This window comes from Arvicanthis niloticus, chromosome 2 (genome assembly GCF_011762505.2).
Source record: "Arvicanthis niloticus isolate mArvNil1 chromosome 2, mArvNil1.pat.X, whole genome shotgun sequence".
NCBI lineage: Eukaryota > Metazoa > Chordata > Mammalia > Rodentia > Muridae > Arvicanthis > Arvicanthis niloticus.
The window spans coordinates 124,022,989-124,042,101 of NC_047659.1; the positions used below are offsets into that span (position 1 = coordinate 124,022,989).

Here is a 19,113-nt window from a genome sequence, read left to right on the forward strand (position 1 = left end):
AGACAGGAGGAGACGCACGTGTAGTAAGTAATGTGCTGCACTAATCCAAATCGGTAGCCTCTGGACCAGGCTTTTCTGAGAGCTGTTTTGTTCCTTCAGACTAATGGTTTTTAAAAATTCTGCTGGCACACATTGTGACCCATTCCCCCTGTGCCATAGCACACCAAGCACTTCTACTTATACCCCCAAGAGCTCCTGTGAGCATCTGGGTTGTCGTCAAATGTCGGATACTATAATCAAAGACTGCAAAGCATGGCTGAGCTTTCCTAGGTTTAAAGTGGGCAGCTGAAGGAAACTCAGGCTTTGAAATCAAGCAGAGTGTTCAGATCATCACAAGACTACATCATAGTAGCCAGGTTACCTTAGGCAAGTTACCTCTTATCTGACTTGCAGTTTCCATACCTGAAAAGCATGAATCAATATGCATCCTTGCAAGGTAACTATGGATTAAAGGCAATCATGTGCAAAGCAGTCATGAGAAGGTAGAAACTCGCTATGCGGTTCAGGTATTGTGGCAAATCCAGTGTGGGTATCAGGTTGCTGTGATTATCCTTATTTATGAGGCTGGAGGTACTGAGAGTTGAAAAGCCTTCCCCCAGGGATGCATCACAGAGGGGGCGCAAGGCTCAGACTGTGTGTCTTTAGTTCCAGATGTTCAGTGTCCTCTGGAATCTTCTGTGACGACAGCTGTGTTACCTGATGTATGTAGAACACACTGCCAGTATTGAGGATGTACTTCAAGAAAAACCGTTATTAATCCTTTATATTAACATATGTTGCAATGACAAGGTTTGGAAATATTGAGTTAAAATATATATGATTAAAGTCTGAGGTTGGACAAATGGCTCAGTGGTGAAGAGCACTTAGTTCATCAGATAGGGGCGGTGCGTGTCTTTAATCCCAGCACTGGGAGACAGAGGAAGTCTGAGTTCAAGGCCAGCCTAGTCTACATGGTGAGTTCCAGGACAGCCAGGGCTACACAGAGAAACCCTGTCTTGAAAAACTAAAAAAAGAAAAAAACCCAAACAAACATACAACGACAACAAAAAACCCTAAGTGCTCTTGAGAGGACCAAGCCCCAGTTCCCATATGGTGGTTCACAACATCAGTACCCCCAGTTCCACGGATTCAGCACCCTCTGATGACTTCTGCTGGTACCACACACACAGTACACACATGTACATGCAGGCAAAATATATGATTAAGACTAATCTTTAATTTTTTTTATTATATTTTATCTATTATATGTGCATGAGTGTGTGTGCGCATGCACACATACATGCCAAGGCACACATGTGGAGGTCGCATGACAACTTGCAGGATCTGGTTCTCTTCTTCCACCATGTCACTATGTAGAACACAGGGATCAAACTCAGGTCACCAGGCTTGGCCACAGCCATCTTTATTCACTGAGCCATCTCCCTGGCCCTTCTTTTTTTTTTTTTTTTTTTTTTTTAATGTAACCCAGCCTGGCCTGGTGCTCACAACCCTACTGCCACAGCCTTCTCAGTGCTGGTGATAGGATCCAGGGTCTCGCACACGCTTGGCCCGTGCTGTGCCTCTGAGCTCTTGAAAAACCTTAATTGTACACATGGCTCATGTTGTGTCCCTGTTGGACAGTAGGGCTCCAGAACTTCTCAATAGAATAAGTTAGACAAAGAATTTAGGTTTTTTTTTTTTTTTTCCTTTCAAAGTATTTGTAACCTATTGCCCACTAGCAAGGAGCCCTCTGATACACAGTAGAGGGGCAGGTCATCACATCCACCAAGAAGACACTCTCCTCTAAGGGTCCTCCCCTGAACTGAATGACCTGAGGCCCAGAGAGGGGTGGACTTGCCCTGGCCTTACCGAAGTCGGAAGAGCATCTGGAATCAAGCCACAGACTTCTTAACGGGATCCAGCCACTTGCTACAGTATTCAAAGAGTACCTGGTAGGTGTAAAACTCAGTACCTTTACTTCAGCAAATGGGAGCCTGGGATAATACAAGTTGGAGTGTGAGGTCCATGACTTTGAGAAGGCAGGATCCTCCATGAGGGTATGCCAATAGAACCATACCCTGAGCAGCAGCGGGACCCTGCCTGGAAGCTGTCTGGGTGGAGGAGTTCCTGAAGCACCTTAGACCGTGTTACTTGGAGGGGCGGCTCTTGTTGAAGATGAGGAAGTCTGAGAGGTCATGCCACACGTTGCTGTCCTCGTAGAGGTAGGTCATGGAGGACTGCAGTGAGGGCTGCAGGGTGGGCCGGTGGTACTCAAAGAGCCACAGCACGAGCCCCCAAATCACTGCAGTGTGCAGGGGGAACGGGTCCCACTTGAGCGCAGGGATGTAGCCCTTCTCCACACCCAGGCGGCACAAGGCGAAGAGGACACGTGATGTCAGGTACATGTTGATCTGCAGGGAGGGAAATGTTGGGGGTTATCAGTCAGCACAACCTTCGGGAACCATCACCTGCCCACCCAACCATAGGCGCTGGACATCTGCTGCGCACTGGCTCCGTGACTTTCAAAGTTAACATGCAAGATGATCGAGTGGCATGCCACAGGCATCTTAATGTTTCCGTTTCTATCTGTGTGGCACACGAGTCTGTGCATGTGAGTCCCCATGTGTGTTGGGTGCTTGTGCGCATGTGTGTGCAGAGACCAGAGACCAACACTGAGAGTGTTCTTCACTCTCCTCCCTAGCGGAATTTTTTTTTTTTTTTTTTTTTTTTTTTTTTTTTTGGAGACAGGGACTTCCTATTATATAGTTCTCCTGGAGCTATATAATATATAGAGCAGGCTGGCCTGGAACTCACAGAGATCTCGGTCTGCCTCTGCCCCACCTGAGTGCAGAGATTAAAGGTGTGCATCACCAAGCCTGGCTCCAGCCTAATTTCTTTCTATTTTTTTTTTCCTGTGTAAAGTTGACAAATATCATATTTTTTTAAGTTAACAATGTCTTAATAAATCTTTCCATTTATAACCAGATGGAATGGCACCCTTAAGCCTTTAGTCCCCTGTGAGTTTGCCACCAGCCTGGTAACATAGTGGGTTCTGAGACAGCAGGGCCTGTGTAAAAGAACCCTGTTTCAACAGCTCTTGACACGCCCCCCAAATCTTTTAACATACAAATGTTTTCTCTTTCTAAAGATTTAAAAGCATTCTTAGACTCTGAGCTATCAATCCATCCTGTCTTCTAACCTATTTGTGAGACAAGATTTTCTTAGTGAACCTGGAATGTGCCAGTTTGCCTAGGCTGACTGACCAGGGAGTTCAGGGATCACCTCTTTCCATCTCCCAAAACTGGAATTAGAAAGCTTCTGTGCTCCGGGCGGTGGTGGCACACGCCTTTAATCCCAGCATTTGGGAGGCAGAGCCAGGTGGATTTCTGAGTTCGAGGCCAGCCTGGACTACAGAGTGAATTCCAGGACAGCCAGGACTACACAGAGAAACCCTGTCTCGAAAAACCAAAAAAAAAAAAAAAAAAGCTTCTGTGCCTGGCTTAAAAAAAAAAAAACAATACTATATTTACTTATGTGTGTGTGTGTGTGTGTGTGTGTGTGTGTGTGTGTAAGTCAGAGAACACTATGCCTAGATTCTTCAAGGATACTTGAAGTTGGCCCTCTTCTCCTATTACATGGTTCCAGGGGTCTAACTTAGGTCATCAGCTTTGGCTTTGGCAGCAAGCATTTAACCGGCTGAGCCATCTCATCAGCCTTTGTGTATTATTATTGTTATTTTTATTACTGGTTTTTTTTTTTTTTTTTTTTTTTGTCTTCTTAGTTTTCAAGACAGGGTATCACTGTATAGCCCTGGCTATCCTGAAACTCATTATGTAGACCAGGCTGGCCTTGAATTCACAGGGATCCTCCTGCCTCTGCCTCCCAAGTACTGGGATTAAAGACATGCACCACAACACCTGGCTCCATTTTAGAAGTTTTTATTAGAAGTTTTTAAAATGAATTATATGCATTTTCCTTTGTGAAGCCAGCTGAATGTATGGAATAAATTTCAGGCCAACAGGGGCTACATGTCAAGACCTTATCTCAGAGAAAGCAAAGTCACAGATGAGAGACATTCACAATGCATAGCTGCAAAGTGGCAGCATGTAGATGGTTTCAAAAAAGTCCTCAGAGCTCAAAAGTAGAATATGAAGTATTCTAACTGGAAAATCAAAGAGTTTGTACTGGTGGCAAATAAATCATAATGAGGAGATGCCATCAGGGAAAGGCAGAGTCAAGGCACAGTGAGATGCACTGTCACAGTGGCTAAGACAGGGCCAGTGAGATGGTTTAGGGGTTGAGGGCACTTGCAGCAAAACCCTGGCAAGATAGGTTAGATCCCAGAGAAGGAGAAAACCAACTTCCAAGAGTTGTCCTTTGATCTCCACACATACACGTGGGAGGTATATGTCTGCACTTTCATATCACACACACACACACACACACACACACGCACGCATGCAGACAAATAAAAAATTTAAAACATGGATAAAATAAATGATGCAACAAAGCAAATGTTAGCTAGGATGTGGAGAAAGTAGACAAGCCATTCCTATCTCCCTGGTGAGAAAGTAAAAATGATAGTCACTCTGGAGAACAGCTTGGCAGAGGGTTGTTGGGGTTTTTTCTTTCTCTTTCTTGGCAGGTTGTTTTAAAACCAAGCATGCATATACCACACAACCCACAATTACACTCTTGGGCTTTTATCCCAGAAAAACTAAAACTTATGTTCACAGAAGAATCTATATACAAGAGTGTTCTTCTCAACTCTGCTTGTAATATTCCAAACCTAGGAACTGCCTGAATGTTCTTCAACGGAAGACCGAAACAACAACAACAACAACAACAACAACAACAACAACAACAACCCTGTGGTACTCCTATACTACTTAGGAACAAAGAGGAATAAGTTAAGCAAGGCCGGCCATCCATGGCTATAACTCCAGAGCTCTGGAGGCTCAGGGAGAACTGCCAAGACTTAAGGCCATCTTGGGCTACAGAGCAAGACACTGTAAGAAAAATAAAACATAGAGGCCAGCCTGGTCTACTGAGTGAGTTCCAGGACAGCCAAGGCTACACAGAGAAACCCTGTCTCGAAAAACCAAAAAAATAAATAAATAAATAAATAAATAAAAGAAAAAAAAATAAAACAGCTGGTGACACATGCCTACAATCTAAATGCTGGGGAAGTAGAGGCAGCAGGAATTCAAGCCCAGTCTCAGCTATATGTTGAGTTTGAGAACAGCCTGGGTAACATGAGACCTTGTCTCAAAAAATAAAATAAAATAAAATAAAATAAAATAAAATAAAATAAAAGGGGCTGGAGAGGTGGCTCAGCAGTTGAGAGCATTTGCTGCTCTTACAGAGAGCCCAGGTTCAGTTCCCAGCACCCACATGGTGGCTCACTACTTTCTGTAACTCCTATTTCCAGGGCATCCAACACCGTTTTTTGGCTTCCCAGGTACCAGGCATGTATATGGTGCATACACACACATGCAGGCAAACACCCCGAAACATAAAAGAAAAATAATGTTTGAAAAGAAAGAAGGAGCCAGGTGGTGGTGGAGCACGCCTTTAGTCCCAGCACTCAGGAGGCAGAGGCAGGCTGATCTCTCAGTTCAAGGCCAGCCTGGTCTTCAGAGTTCCAGGACAGCCAGGTCTAAAGAGAAACCTTATTTTTAAAGCCTTAAAAAAAATCTGGAGCTGGAGAGATGGCTCAGCAGTTAAGAACACTGGCTGTTCTTCCAGAAGACCTGTGTTCAATACCCAGCATCCACACAGTGGCTCACAACCATCTGTAACTACTCCAGTTCTAGGGGATCCAATGCCCTCTTCCGGCCTCCATGGACACCAGGCACACATATGGTGCACAGACACACAAGTAGGCAAAACATTCATACATAAAAAGGACCTCAGAAAACTTTCTTACAGCTGGGCAGTGGTGGCGCAGGCCTTTAATCCCAGCACTTGGGAGGCAGAGGCAGGTGAATTTCTGAGTTCGAGGCCAGCCTGGTCTACAGAGTGAGTTCCAGGACAGCCAGGGCTACACAGAGAAACCCTGTCTCGAAAAACCAAAAAAAAAAAAAAGAAAGAAAGAAAGAAAACTTCCTTACAAAATGAAAATGCTCCCACAGTCTGACACATGTACAAACTGCCACAGTGTATGATGGCCAAAGGCCAGCCCCCTTCCCCAACTCCATGTACCAGGCATGAGGGAAATCAAAGCCCTATCCATGCCCTGGCGCAAGTGCAGACAACAGGGACTGGCTGCGTCAGCAGCTTGAGTTACAGAGGGTGAGGACTTTCTTTTGCATCTATTTTCTGATTTTATCATAATGTCTCTGAGCACTTGGGAGCAAGTCAGACAGAGTCTGCCCTCTTAACAGATGTTGGCCATCCTTCCTCACTGTCTTTCCTGTGTGACCCGGGCACCTTTTTCTTCCTAAAGAATCCATCTATTTCATATCAGCTACCAAGTTGCAAAAATAAGAGTCTGCAAAAATAGAATAGCGATCCATGGTATTCAAGATCTTTAAAACTTTTATATTTCGTTTTTTATTATTTTATTTTAGGGGCTGCAGGATGAGTATTCCATAGCACACGTAAAGAGGTCAGAGGAAAACCTTTGGAGGTGGTTCTTCCCACCCTGTGAGTCCCAGGGATCAAATTAAGTTGTCAGACTTAATGGCAGACAACAGCTTTACCTGCTGAAGCACTCACAGGCCCTCAGGGTCTGTTTGCTTGTTTCTTTGTTTTTGGGGCAGGGTCTCTCTATGTAGCTCTTCCTGTCCTGGAACCAGGCAGGCCTCCAACTCACACAGGTCCTTCTGCCTTTGCCTTCTGAGTGCCGAGACCCTCGAGGTCTTTTAATGTACACAAGACATTAAACGTCATCGGTGCCGTTTCTGTGGGCGGCCCTGGATGGAGGCTTATTGCTTTTATTCATCTTTGCGGAGAACCTGCTTTTCTCTTTTGATTTCCTATTTTCAATTTCACTGAGTTCTGCTTGTTTGTTTTAAGATGCAGCCCAGGCTGGCTTCAGATGGGGCCTTAGTGTACCACCACATCCAGGTCAAAGTATATTTAAGAAGAAAAAAAATCTTAGGTTGGAGAGATGAGTCAGCAGTTACGGGCACTTGCTGTCCTTGCAGAGGACAGAGTTCAATTCCTAGCACCACATAGGGCGGTGGCACACAACTTCAGCTCCAGACGCCCTCTTTTGGCCTCCATGGATACCCACACACAGGCACACAATCCACACAGAGGCACACACACATAAATAAACAATTTAAAAACCCATTGTACCATCTAGGTGATGCAAATCTGTACTCTCAGCACCTGGAACAAGGCAAGAACATCAGGAGTTCAAGCCAAGCCTCAGCTACATAGACAGCTCAAGGCCTGCCTAAACAAGATGAAACCTGTCCCAACCACCACCACTACCGAGATCTTTGTCCCAAAGAGCAGCAGACACACTGATGTGGGCAACCTTTGGATTCCAGCGGTGGTTTGGTTTACAAAAGGGGAAAACTGCACTTGGTAGTGCTGATGCATGCCTTTAATCCCAGGACTCCGGAGGCAAAGGCAAGCAGATATCTGTGATTTCAAGGCCAGCTGGTCTACAGAGTGAGTTGTACAAAGCTACACAGTGAAACCCTATGCTAAAAACATCCCCCTCCCCAAAATGGGAAAATCCAGGGAGAAATGACACAGACACAAGGTCACACGGGGACTGGCAGTTCTTAGACCTCAGACACATATGCCAGCCAAGAGTTCATCTTCAACTACAGGGCACCCCACTGGCCCCATCCCATCTCAGGAAAGCCTTTACCTGGCTATTGATGTTATTGTTCTCTCCAAACACTAGGAGCCCCCCGATGAAGGCAGCCAGGAAAGAGTGTATCTGGTGGGTCTCGCCTTGCGCGTGGGACTGCAGGGCCTGGAGACTCTTATAGGCGAACACAAAGCAGGCTAGGTTCCGAGAGTGAGTGTACGTGGCTTTCAGAATGGCCTGCAGCTTCTCTCGGAGACTGCACAAACAGAAAGCCCTGTGAGTACAGGCCCAGCTGGTCCAGGCAGGTTTCCCAGGTGTACATGCAGATCTGAATTAGGCAAGGGTGCTCCATGTCCAGAGTGGCACAGCCCTCTCACCAGACTGGAGCCACTTCCTGACACCCTCCTCACCTGTCCTTCATGGCTCTTATCACCACTTAGCATTTGTAAGCTGCTTTATTAAGTTCCCTGGTCCTCAGTATAAGCTCCTGCAAAGCAGGGTCTAGATGTATTTGTCTTAAGGGCAGAGAACAGAATGGTGTCGGGCACATAGTAGGTACTCAACAAATAGAAGAGATGAGTAAAAAAAAAAAATTACAAGTTGGATCTGCAGATTGAATTCTGAGAAAAGACCGATCTGCTTTCTGCCTTTGTGGGGCTTATGAGCCGGGAGCAAGACAAGAACTAGACTCTGACGTTGACAGCAGGTTGTCCTGGAATCTGAAGGGCAGGAAGAAATCCGTGAGAAGAGCATGCTGCTTTCTGGGTAGAAGACTCACTGGACACAAAGGCCCCAAGGATAGACACAGAGGAAGGGGTGAAGCAATGGAGAGAGGCCAGTGTGGGCTATGAACAGGGGCTGTGTGTGGAGAAGGAGAGTGAGGTCAGCCAACTGCAACTGCTCGTCCTTTTGAGATAAAGAAGAACTTGAGGGTGGTGGTGGTGGTGTCTTGCTTGCATGTGGGTACCTACAGAATCCAGAAGAGGGCACCAGACTCCCTGGACCTGGAGCTACAGGGAGTTGTGAGCTGCTGGTGGCTGGGGCAGGAACCAAATTTCAGTTTTCTATAAGACCAACAAACATTCACCATGGCTGAGCCATCTCTACAGTCCCACTAGGGGGCAGCAAAGACAACCCAGGGAGAGAGCAGAGTATACTGAGAAAGCAGAGCATACAGCTCAATTCTAGACAAGGGCATGGTGGACGTCTGTCAGGTGACTGGGAAAAGCCAGCAACAGCTGGTTCTTGGCTCTTGAGGACATGGGCCCCATGAATACCTTTGTTTGTTTATGGGTTAGCTGGTTGATTTTTTGAGACAAGGTCTTTTTATGTAGCCCTGGCTGTCCAAAAACTCACTACATAGTCCAGACTGTTTGGAACTCAGAGATCCACCTGCCTCTGCCTCCCAAGTGCTGGGATTTAAAGGAGTGTGCCACCATGTCCAGCTATGAATACCATTTTTTAAAGGAAGAAAGTTGGATTACAGTTGGGCAGAGTGACACATTCCTGTAATCCTGGGTAAACAAGAAGATTGAGAATTGGAGGTCAGCCTGAGCTATGGAGCAAAATCCCTGTCTCAAATAAAATAAAATAAAATAAAATAAAATAAAAAAGTAAGGCCAGACATTATGTTGCTTGCCTTTAATCCCAGCACTTAAGAGGGCAGAGCTACGTGGACCTCTGTGTGAGGCCACCCTGGTCTGTACAGTGAGACTGTGCCTCGAAATAACAATAACAAAGACAAACAAACCCTGAAAAGGTAAGTAGCTGGCAGTGATCTTCCCTAGAAACTGTCTTCCCAGCCGCCGCCCAGCTCTGGGCCACTACCAAGGATGCTCCATGGCTTCTGCTTCTGTGTGGTTCCTTCTTCTCTCTCCAAGCTGTTTTCAACCAGGCAGCAAATGTCTTCATGCTCTCACACATACAGAAGCCACGAAACCCATCCGCCCAGTATTTGGGAGGCTGAGGAGGGACTCAAGCCTTGAACTGGGAGGACAGGCTGATAACAAAGCAAGACTTCATTTCAAGGAGCAAAAAGGAAACAAAACATGGGGTGCTTCTGACAAAGGCTGGAGAGATGGCTCAGAGGTTAAGAGTGTATACTGCTCTCACAGAGGACCCGAGTCCAGTTCCCAGCACCCCTGTCAGGGTTCAGCCCCAAAGGCTCCACACCTTCTTCTGACCTCCAAGGGCACTCATGTGTGCATATTCAAAGATATATAACTAAAAATAAAAATAAATCTTAAAAAAAAAAAAACCAACCCTGCAGGAAATCAAACAGTGGCATGTCCCTTCTCCAGTGCTAGTTTTCTGTTCTCACTTAAAAGGAAAACACGCTCTTATCTCAGGCTTAGAGCTGAATAGGCCTGGTCCGGTTCCGATGTGACCCTCTTTAGCCTCTCCCTTTCAACCCTTTGGTGGCTGATTTCCACTTTACCAGGCACACAACCACTGTCCCTGGCCTCCTGCTCTGATACCTCCAGCTGGAAGAGCAGAGATCCATGTCTGCTTTGTTCACAGCTCTCTCCTTAGTCGCCCAAACGGTGTCCAGTTCATAATAGATACTCACTAAATACTCAGTGACCGAGTGAAGAAGTTCAGGTTTTAAAAAATGATTTGAGCCAGGCATGGTGGCACACACCAGGTAAGTGGACCTCTGTGAGTTCGAGGCCAGTCTGGTCTATACAGCGAATTCTAGGATAGCCAGGGCTACACAGAGAAACCCTGTCTTGAAAAACAAAAACCAACCAACCAACCAAACAAACAAACAAAATGATGTGGGACCTTGTCTCAAAAACAAAACTGAACAAAACAAAAAGACCTGGAGGGCCTGGGGATATAGCATCAGTGCCAGTGTGCATGCCTACTATGTTCCTGGCTCTGGAGAGAGAAGGAGAGGGGGAAAGAGAAGGGGAGGGAGGGGAAAGGGAAAGATGAGCTTGGGAGGGCAACCCCCCCCCCAACAAAGATAAGTAAAATAAAAATGTCAAAACAGAACTCTTGCAACTTAGACTTAACCTGCCCTCTGAGTATGATTTTTTTTGGATGTATTTATTTTCTGTTTTATGTGTAGGAGTGTTTTAGCCACCATGTGAGTGCTAAGAACTAAATTCATGTCCCATGAAAAACCAACAAGTGCTCATAACAAGAATCCTGGGTAGGATTCTTGTAAGCTGCAGGTGTGTCTCTAGCCACAAAAACTGGACTGCTATGAATCTTTTGAGTAAGACCATGAAGGAGAGGCTAGCCTGGTCTACAGAGTGAGTTCCAGGACAGCCAGGGCTACACAGAGAAACCCTGTCTCGAAAAACCAAAAAAAAAAAAAAAAAAAAAAAAAAAAAAAAAAAAAAAAAAAAAAAAAAAAAAAGACCATGAAGGAAGGGATACAGGAACTCAGAAGAAGGCCGGGCCACTGAAGCCAGTGAGGAAGAACAGAGACTGATTCCCAGAAGACTGGACAGGTTTCCAGGAAGCAAACAAAGGCTTGCTAGAAGAAGCCAGGGCATTCCTGGAAGTGGGCATGCATGGGCAAATGTGTGGGAGTGGAAGACCCAAGCATGTGCTAAGGAAGCCTACATGGGACATTCTGGTACACGGCTGTGGCCAGGCTGCAGAAGGCCTGAAGGCCAGACCTGCCAGCTGGGTCTCTTCAGAGGACAGTGAGGAGCCACAGGCATTTTCAAGTTGTATGGGGACATACAATCAGAGTTGGCCTTTAGGAAGAACAGGGGCACAGGGAGTTAGTCCCAGCTAGGAAACGACTACAGCCGTCCTGGCCAGAGGGCTGAGCACATTCTCTCCCAGTGGTGTGCAGAGAGGGTAGGTACCTGCCACTCCTGAAGAGAAAGGTCATCACCAGTGCATGAGGTGCCCGGATTTTTACTCCATAGCTGTAGAAACAAAAGAAAACAGTCACTAACCCATTGCTGTACAAGTTTTCAGCCTCTCCCTTGGACCCCTGGTCCTCTCTTCCACCCCCAATTCTGATGCCCCATGGGAGAGGAAATAATGTTGGCTCTCCATTTATATCTGGGTTCAAGTTCTAGCCCTTCCTGATAGAGGGGCCTTTGGCTTATCTTTACCTTCCTTGAGCCTCAGTTTTCCCAACTAAAAAGGAATGCTAACCTTTAGAGGGATGACTGAGTATAATTCTACGGGGAGAGAGTGAAGTACGCAAAAGCCACCATCCCCGCCCCCCTGCCTTGTGCAGACACGCCCTCGGCTCCTCTGTGTGCTTCATACTACAGCTAGGCTCGTCTCATTCATTTTAAATTTGACTGATTATTGTTATTACTAATACTGATTTTATTACATTCATTCGCTGACACAGAATCTTACTATGTAGCACTAGCTGGGCTAGAACTCAACATGTACACCAAGCCAGCTTCAAGCTCAGAGAGGCCGAGCATGGTGGTGCACACCTTTGATCCCAACAGGGTCTCTCTGAGTTTAAGACCAGCCTGGTCTGCATAGTGAGTTCCAGAGAAGTCAGGGCTACAAAGTGAGACCCTGCCTCAAAAACAAAACATCACCACCATCATCACCACCACCACCACCGAAACAACAACAACAACAACCCCGCCTCATAAAGGCCTGGAGAGGTGGTACACACCTTTAGTCCCAGTACTTGGGAAGCAAAGGCAATCAGACAGACTCCTGCAGGTTCAGATCTCTTTGAGTTCAAGGCCAGCCTGGTCTACAAAGGAAGATACAGAGCAGCCAAGACTGTTATACAGAGAAACCCTGTCTTGAAAAACAAAAACAAAACAAGACAAAAAAAACCCTCAGAGACCTGCCTGCTTATACCTTCTGAGTGCTAAAATTAAAGGTGAATGTCACCATACCAAGAATTTATTATTATTATTATTGTGTTTGGTATATTTAAAAATTATTTATTTGTGTATGTGTGTGGACATTTATGCTAGCTTTTTTTTTTTTTAAGAATTATTTATTTATTTTATGTATATAAGTACATTGTAGCTGTTCAGACACACCGGAAGAGGGCATCTGATCACTTTACAGATGGTTGTGAGCCACCACGTGGTTGATGGGAATTGAACTCAGGACCTCTGGAAGAGCAGTCAGTGTCCCTAACCGCTGAGCATCTCTCCAGCCCACAGGTGGTTTTATATTAACTTGATACAGTGATAGTAATTTGAGAGAGGGAACCTCAATGAGAAAATCCCTCCATTAGATCAAGCTGTGGCTGGCAAGCCTATGAGGCATTTTCTTAATCAGTGAGTGATGGGCCCAGGCCATGGGTGATGTCAACTGTGGGCTAATGGTCCTGGTTTCTATAAGAAAGCTGACTAAGGCCGGGCAGTGGTGGCTCACACCTTTAATCCCAGCACTTGGGAGGCAGAGGCAGGTGGATTTCTGAGTTCGAGGCCAGCCTGGTCTACAGAGTGAGTTCCAGGACAGCCAGAGCTACACAGAGAAACCCTGTCTCAAAAAAAAAAAAACCAAAAACAAAAACAAAAACCAACCAACCAAAAAACTAAAAAAAAAAAAAAAAAAAAAAAAAAAAAAGCTGACTAAGCAAGCCATGAGAAGCAAGTCAGTGAGCAGCACCTCTCCAGGCTTCTGCATCAGCTCCTGCCTCCAGGTTTCTGCCTTGTTTGAGTTCCTGCCTTGGCTTCCTTCAGTGGACTGTGACTCAGGCTGTGTAAGCCAAATAAACCCTTTCTAAGTTGCTTTTGGTCATGGCATTTCATCACAGCAATAGCAACCCTAAGATACACCTTCACCCTTATTTCTACATCTGGGTCTAGCCCTATGGGTCCTAAAATCCCTTGAAGGCCTAGGACAGTGAGGGCCTGGGACAATGGTTGTGAGCTGCATACTGTTGTTACCTGAATATACGGGAATATTCACTGTAGGCTTCAAAAAAGAGGAGCTCCAGCACTGGGGAGGCAGAAGCAGGTGGATCTCTGAGTTCCAGGCCAGCCTGGTCTACAGAGCAAGTTTCAAGACAGCCAGGGCTACACAGAGAAACCCTGTCTCAAAAAAAAAAAAAAAAAAAAAAAAAAAAGCCAGGTGTATTGGAGGGAGGGACTCCACAGACACACGCTATTAACCTAGTACTTACATGAAGCAGCAAATGCCTGGAATCAGCACAGGGTAAATGGCTCGGAAAGTAAAGTGCTTGCACAGTGACCCTGAGGACCCAATAGCAGTGCACCTCATCAGCAATCCCAGACCATGAGGACAGAGATGGCCACACAGAGGCTTGGAGCTCACTGCTCAGTCAGCCTAGCCAATGGGTGAGCTCCTGGCTTAGTGACAGACACTGCCACAAAAGCCAATGCAGAATGTGATGGAGGAAGAGAACTAATGTCAACCTCTGACCTTCATACTTACCCACCCGTAAACCCACATAGGCATGTACATGAGAGAGGTGGGGGTAGGGAGAATGGTTTCTCTCTATCAAGCTGAGTGTGGTGGTACATGCCTTCAGGTCATTGATGCCAGCACTTAGAGGCAGAGAGGCACACAGATCTGTGTGAGTTCAAAGCCAGCCTGGTCTACACGGTCAGCCAGGGCTACATGAAGAGCCTCTGACTCAAAAAACTCTAGGTTGGGACTGAGAATTTATTATATTATGAGGAGAATGAAGGGATCAGCTTCCCCTCTGCCTGGCAACCCCATGGTTCAGTGGGTAAGAACAAGCGTTGCCCTTGCAGAGTTCAGTTCTCCACACCACATGGTAGGTGGCTCACGACCATCCATGTTTCCAGCTGCAGGGGAGCGCTCACCCTCTTCTGGAAGCTTGAAGCATGTACGTGGCACATAAGCATACATGTGGGCAAAGCATTCATACACACAAAAAATATACCTTAAAAAGTAATTAATTTAACTTTTTTAAAAAGAGAAAATAGAGGTCAGAAGAGATGAAGAATCATTCAATATTCAGACTAAAAGCATTAGGATTTGAGCTAGAGGACATGACCATACAAAGTGTCAGGGCCGAGAAGGTTCACCAAAGAGGATGCAGGGAGCACAGAAACGGGAGAGGTACAAAGCCCTCGTTGGGAAATGCCTGCTGGCTCTGGGGCTCTTTGGGATTTACAAGAGCAGTGTGGAAAAGTGTGGGCAGTGTAGCAAAGGAGTAAGGTGAGGAAGGTACTCTATATATTATCATTTCAAAAGAAAAGCATTCGAGGTTGGGGTTAAATGTGGTTGTGTGTACACACAACACTCTGAATGAAGACATAAGAGACTCACACAGGGACCGTCTCCACAGAGAGGGGCTGATGTCAGAGGACATTTGCCTAACAACTTTATTTAGAGTTGGGGATGGAATTCAGGGCCTCTTGCATGTTAAGTGAGTGCCCCTGACTTTTGTGAATGAGTTACCTAACTTTTAAAGGATGAAATTACAGGAAAAATTTAAAGTTAACAACTTTATATGGTGTTTTTGTTGCAGAAGCCAGCAGGACGCTTTTTTATCTTCCCCTCTGCCTGGCAGTGGCCAGGAAGTTCCCATCTCAGTCCCTGTGGCCGTTCTGCCCCCAGCACCTTCAAAACCTTATCTCTTTCTCCTACACAGAGGCCTTCGGCCTCCTCCAGGCAGCCAGAGCCTTCCTTTTATGCCAGAGACATGCAGCCTGTCCTCAAGTCCCTTTTCAGAATCCTCAAATTCAGATGAGATGTGTAGTATCAGACATTGTTTGGCTGAGACAGGAGGACCTTGACTTTGAGGTTAACCTAAGCTACACAGTGATACCCTGGGTTTTGTTTGTTAGGTAGGTTGGTTTTGGTTTTAGTTTTTAATTAAGGTAGAGGCTAGAATGATGTCTTGGTTTGTAAAGTGTTTGCCTTATAAGTGCAAGGACCTGAATTTGGAAACCCTAAAACCCACGTCCAAAGCAAGGCTTAGTGATGAGCAACTGTATCCAAAGAAACGGTAAGGAAAGAGATGGAGATTCTTAGATGTTGATGGCCAACTAGTCATCTGGTGACATTCCAGGCCAGTGAAACCATTTCTCAAACAAGAAGTGATAGAAATGACATCGAGGTAGTCCTTGCACCTCCACCTGTGCAGGCATGCTGTGCACAAGGGCAAGTCACACTTGTGAACTAGTCAGGGGTAAGTGAAGTGTTCGCAAAGTTCAAACATCTCAGTCATCCATGCTGACCCCTCGAAACTGACCACATCTCTTTACAAACACAGCACTTGCCTTGAGGACTCAGGACTGGCTGAGTTTATAGCTTTAATTTTACAGAGGAGGACACTAAGATCAGAAAAGACAACAAATTGTTCAGTTTTTAGAACAAAGTGTTGAGATTAGAGCCCAAGTACCTGAAAACCCTAGAAAGTGTCTGTGCTGTCTGGGAAAGTGCACTGAGGAGGACACGGAGAGAGGTGGTGTCGTGTCAGCTGTACAAAGACCATATTGGGCAATGGTGGCTGGCACAGGGGCCAGCTCCTGCTTTGTAGAGTGCATACCTGGTTACCTCAGGGTTCATCCCATCCTGGTCAAAGAGTGTCCGATATGATCTGGCCAGATTCAGTTGGACCTAATTTCTACCTGACTCTGTATCCATTCTGAGTTTGAATCCCAACAGTAACACCGACATGCTGTGATCGGGGAATGATCGACAGACCTCCCTTAATCACAGTCTACCCATCTGCGAGGCAGAGACAAGAGTAATTCCTAGTTTTCAAATACCCATAAAGGAAAGTTTGAATGTCTATAAGTCACCTTGTGAAGCTCTTTTGTTCCTGTTGTTGAGACAGGGTCTCACACTGTAGCCCAGGATGACCTGGGGCTCATTATTTTGCACAAATATGATGGTTCCAGCCTCCCAAGTGTTGGGATGATGGGTACGTACACCACCCCAGGCTGATGAAGCAGTTTCTATTGAGAGACATGGATTAGGAAAAAGATTATTCAGTGTCTGATGACATGTACTGTAGAGAAAGAGGGTAAGGGACAGGAAGCAGGGATCTTAAAAGGGTTCAGGAGCCAGGTAGACAGCATACCTCTACCAGCATCTGTCAGTACAGGCACAAACCAGGGACAGTGAGAGCATTTCACACACCGACTCAGTCCTCAAACAGTACAGAGGTACTCTGGGGGTACCTATTTTCTAGAAAGTGAGACCCAGAAAACCTAAATGATCTGGTCATGGAAGCTGACACCAGGTTTTAAATCCTGGCAATTGACACACTTGCCGTCATGCCACACACAGCTACCAAGATGCCAACTTTAGGAGACTTTGGCTTCTTCTCTGAGGCATGAGGTTTAAAGAAGCAGGAGCTCCCCTCCAGGCACCAGTCAAGCAAAACGAACCCAAGATCTCCTCTCCTACCTATGAGGGAGAGAGATCAATTTACTCAGCAAATATCAGCTACTTTCTCTTACACACATTCACTATCACTTCTCACGAGTCCCCAGTGAAAATGAAGGATGAGGTGAAGTCGCATATAGATGTGAACCCATTGGCAACTTAACTGGGGGAACCTATAAGGCAGTAGGTGACCGCCTGTTTGCTAATGGACAGAGTCCAGTTTCTTTTGTGCATACAGAGCCATAGAAGCCAAGTAGGCCAAAAGGCACAAGGCAAGATGAGATGAATTAGGCCCAACGAGAGGATACAAGTGCTGGCACAGAAGGCAACTAAACCAAGAGTGCCAGGTTGAAAAGGACAGAGGACCTAGATGCAGGACAGAGGAAGCCCCAGCTCAGGACTGGTAAGGTGACTGGAACCCAAAAACCTACGCCTGCTGCACCAACAGGGCACCGAAATATACAGAGGCCTCCTAGGGAACGTACAGCACAGTGGCCCCGGGCCTCGAACTCGCGACCCCAGGTAAGCCTGTCCCTCAGCCCTGACCAACCTCCGCGGCCCTACTCACACAGCCCCGTTCCGGAAGCCCTTTATCACGGCCAGCGCAGCGTGGTAGCGGCGCTGGCGCAGCAGCTTGTTGACAGCCTGTAGAAGAGCCCGTAGCTGCGGTGGGGCGGCCATAGCACCGGAGAGCACGGTCAAAGGACCCGACTGGCCAAGTACTGACAGCCCTAGGCGCTGGCTGCCCAGCTCACTGCATTGGAGAGCACCTCCCGGCCGTTGTATCCATAGGCTGAGTCTGCTGTCAATCATACAAGAGAGCCAGTCATAGAGCGCATTTGTCTGCAAGGGGCTGAGACAAGCGTACTCTTCGGAATACCTGCCTGATTGGAAGAGAAAGGAGAGTTGGTAACCAATCACCGTGACTCGGAAGGTCTCACGCAGGGATTTGCCCAATGGGAAGTCAGTTTTCTTAAAGAGAAGTTTGTTTCATTGTGGGTTTACGAGGGGTTTGTCGCGAGTTGGAATGGGTGGTGCTTGGAAGGTGACGTTGGGCTTGTCATCACAGTTGACACTTTCGATTGCCTAGCGAGTATCACAGCTAACTGCTCAGGACATAAATTACATGTCATTCTTGTTGCTTGGTTCTTTGAGACAGGATCTCTTGTAGCCCAGACTGGCCTTAAACTATGATCCCCCTGCCTCTACCAACCATATGCTGGGGTTGCAGGCCTGTGCTGTCGTACATATTTCTACTTATTTTGAAAATACAAACTCTTTCCCAGGGCTCCCAGGAGCAGACTTATTTACGTGATTGCCAGCCTTTGCCTCTCATTTCACATCCTCTCTTCTCTCCAGCCTACTGGCTCAGTTTTCATTCCTTGAGTAGGCCAAGAACCCTTCTGCTTCAAAGGAGTTGCACCCGATATTTCCCTTTTTGAAGTACATAGTCTTTGTACATATGATCACAACCATGCAGAATCTATACTAGAATGAGTCCCTGATTTGAACACAAGGAAGATGGGCAGAAAGAATCGAGCCAGGCTTGGCCAAGTGTCTGCACATCAAGTTCTGTGGAGACCTGGGACACCTGAAGACTGAGGCCCATACAGTAGTGCGTCTGTTCTGGCGTTTGTATATCCAAGGCCCACACATCAAGAGCACTGTCCATTATGGTCATAGCATGGGTAAATTTTTAGGGATTTCTGTTAGTAGATAGCTAATAAGCCCATCTGTTTGTTTATATAATCCTCTTATAAACACAGAGATGCTTCACAGTATAAGGAATGTCCAGGCCAATTACTGAGTGAAAATTGGTAACTAGATAGTTAACAGGAGGACTCAGATACTGGTAACTAGATAATTAACAAGAGGACTCAGATACTGGATACCAAAGCCACTCATGACATGAGAGCCTTGACAAATGTTGACCCTGTGAATTTCAATTTGTCAACCATACAAAGCATGAGATACAAAGTGAAAGTTCAGGGCCTGCTCAAAGTCAGGCTTAGAGACCCTACTGAGTCAATCTGAGATGGCCTCGTAGGGAAACAACAACCAAAAGG

General features: G+C 46.2%; 1 protein-coding gene across 1 annotated transcript; it reads right to left on the reverse strand.

Annotated features, from left to right (window-relative positions):
• Positions 1-1,196: 1,196 nt before the first annotated feature.
• Positions 1,197-17,803, reverse strand: Pxmp4 (peroxisomal membrane protein 4). Its single transcript, XM_034493753.2, has 4 exons — positions 17,616-17,803; positions 11,581-11,643; positions 7,811-8,009; positions 1,197-2,390 (listed from the first exon to the last, which is right to left on the reverse strand). The coding sequence occupies exons 1-4, from the start codon at positions 17,726-17,728 to the stop codon at positions 2,127-2,129; spliced, it is 639 nt and encodes a 212-aa protein (XP_034349644.1). The 5' UTR covers positions 17,729-17,803; the 3' UTR covers positions 1,197-2,126.
• Between the last annotated feature and the right edge of the window lie 1,310 nt (positions 17,804-19,113).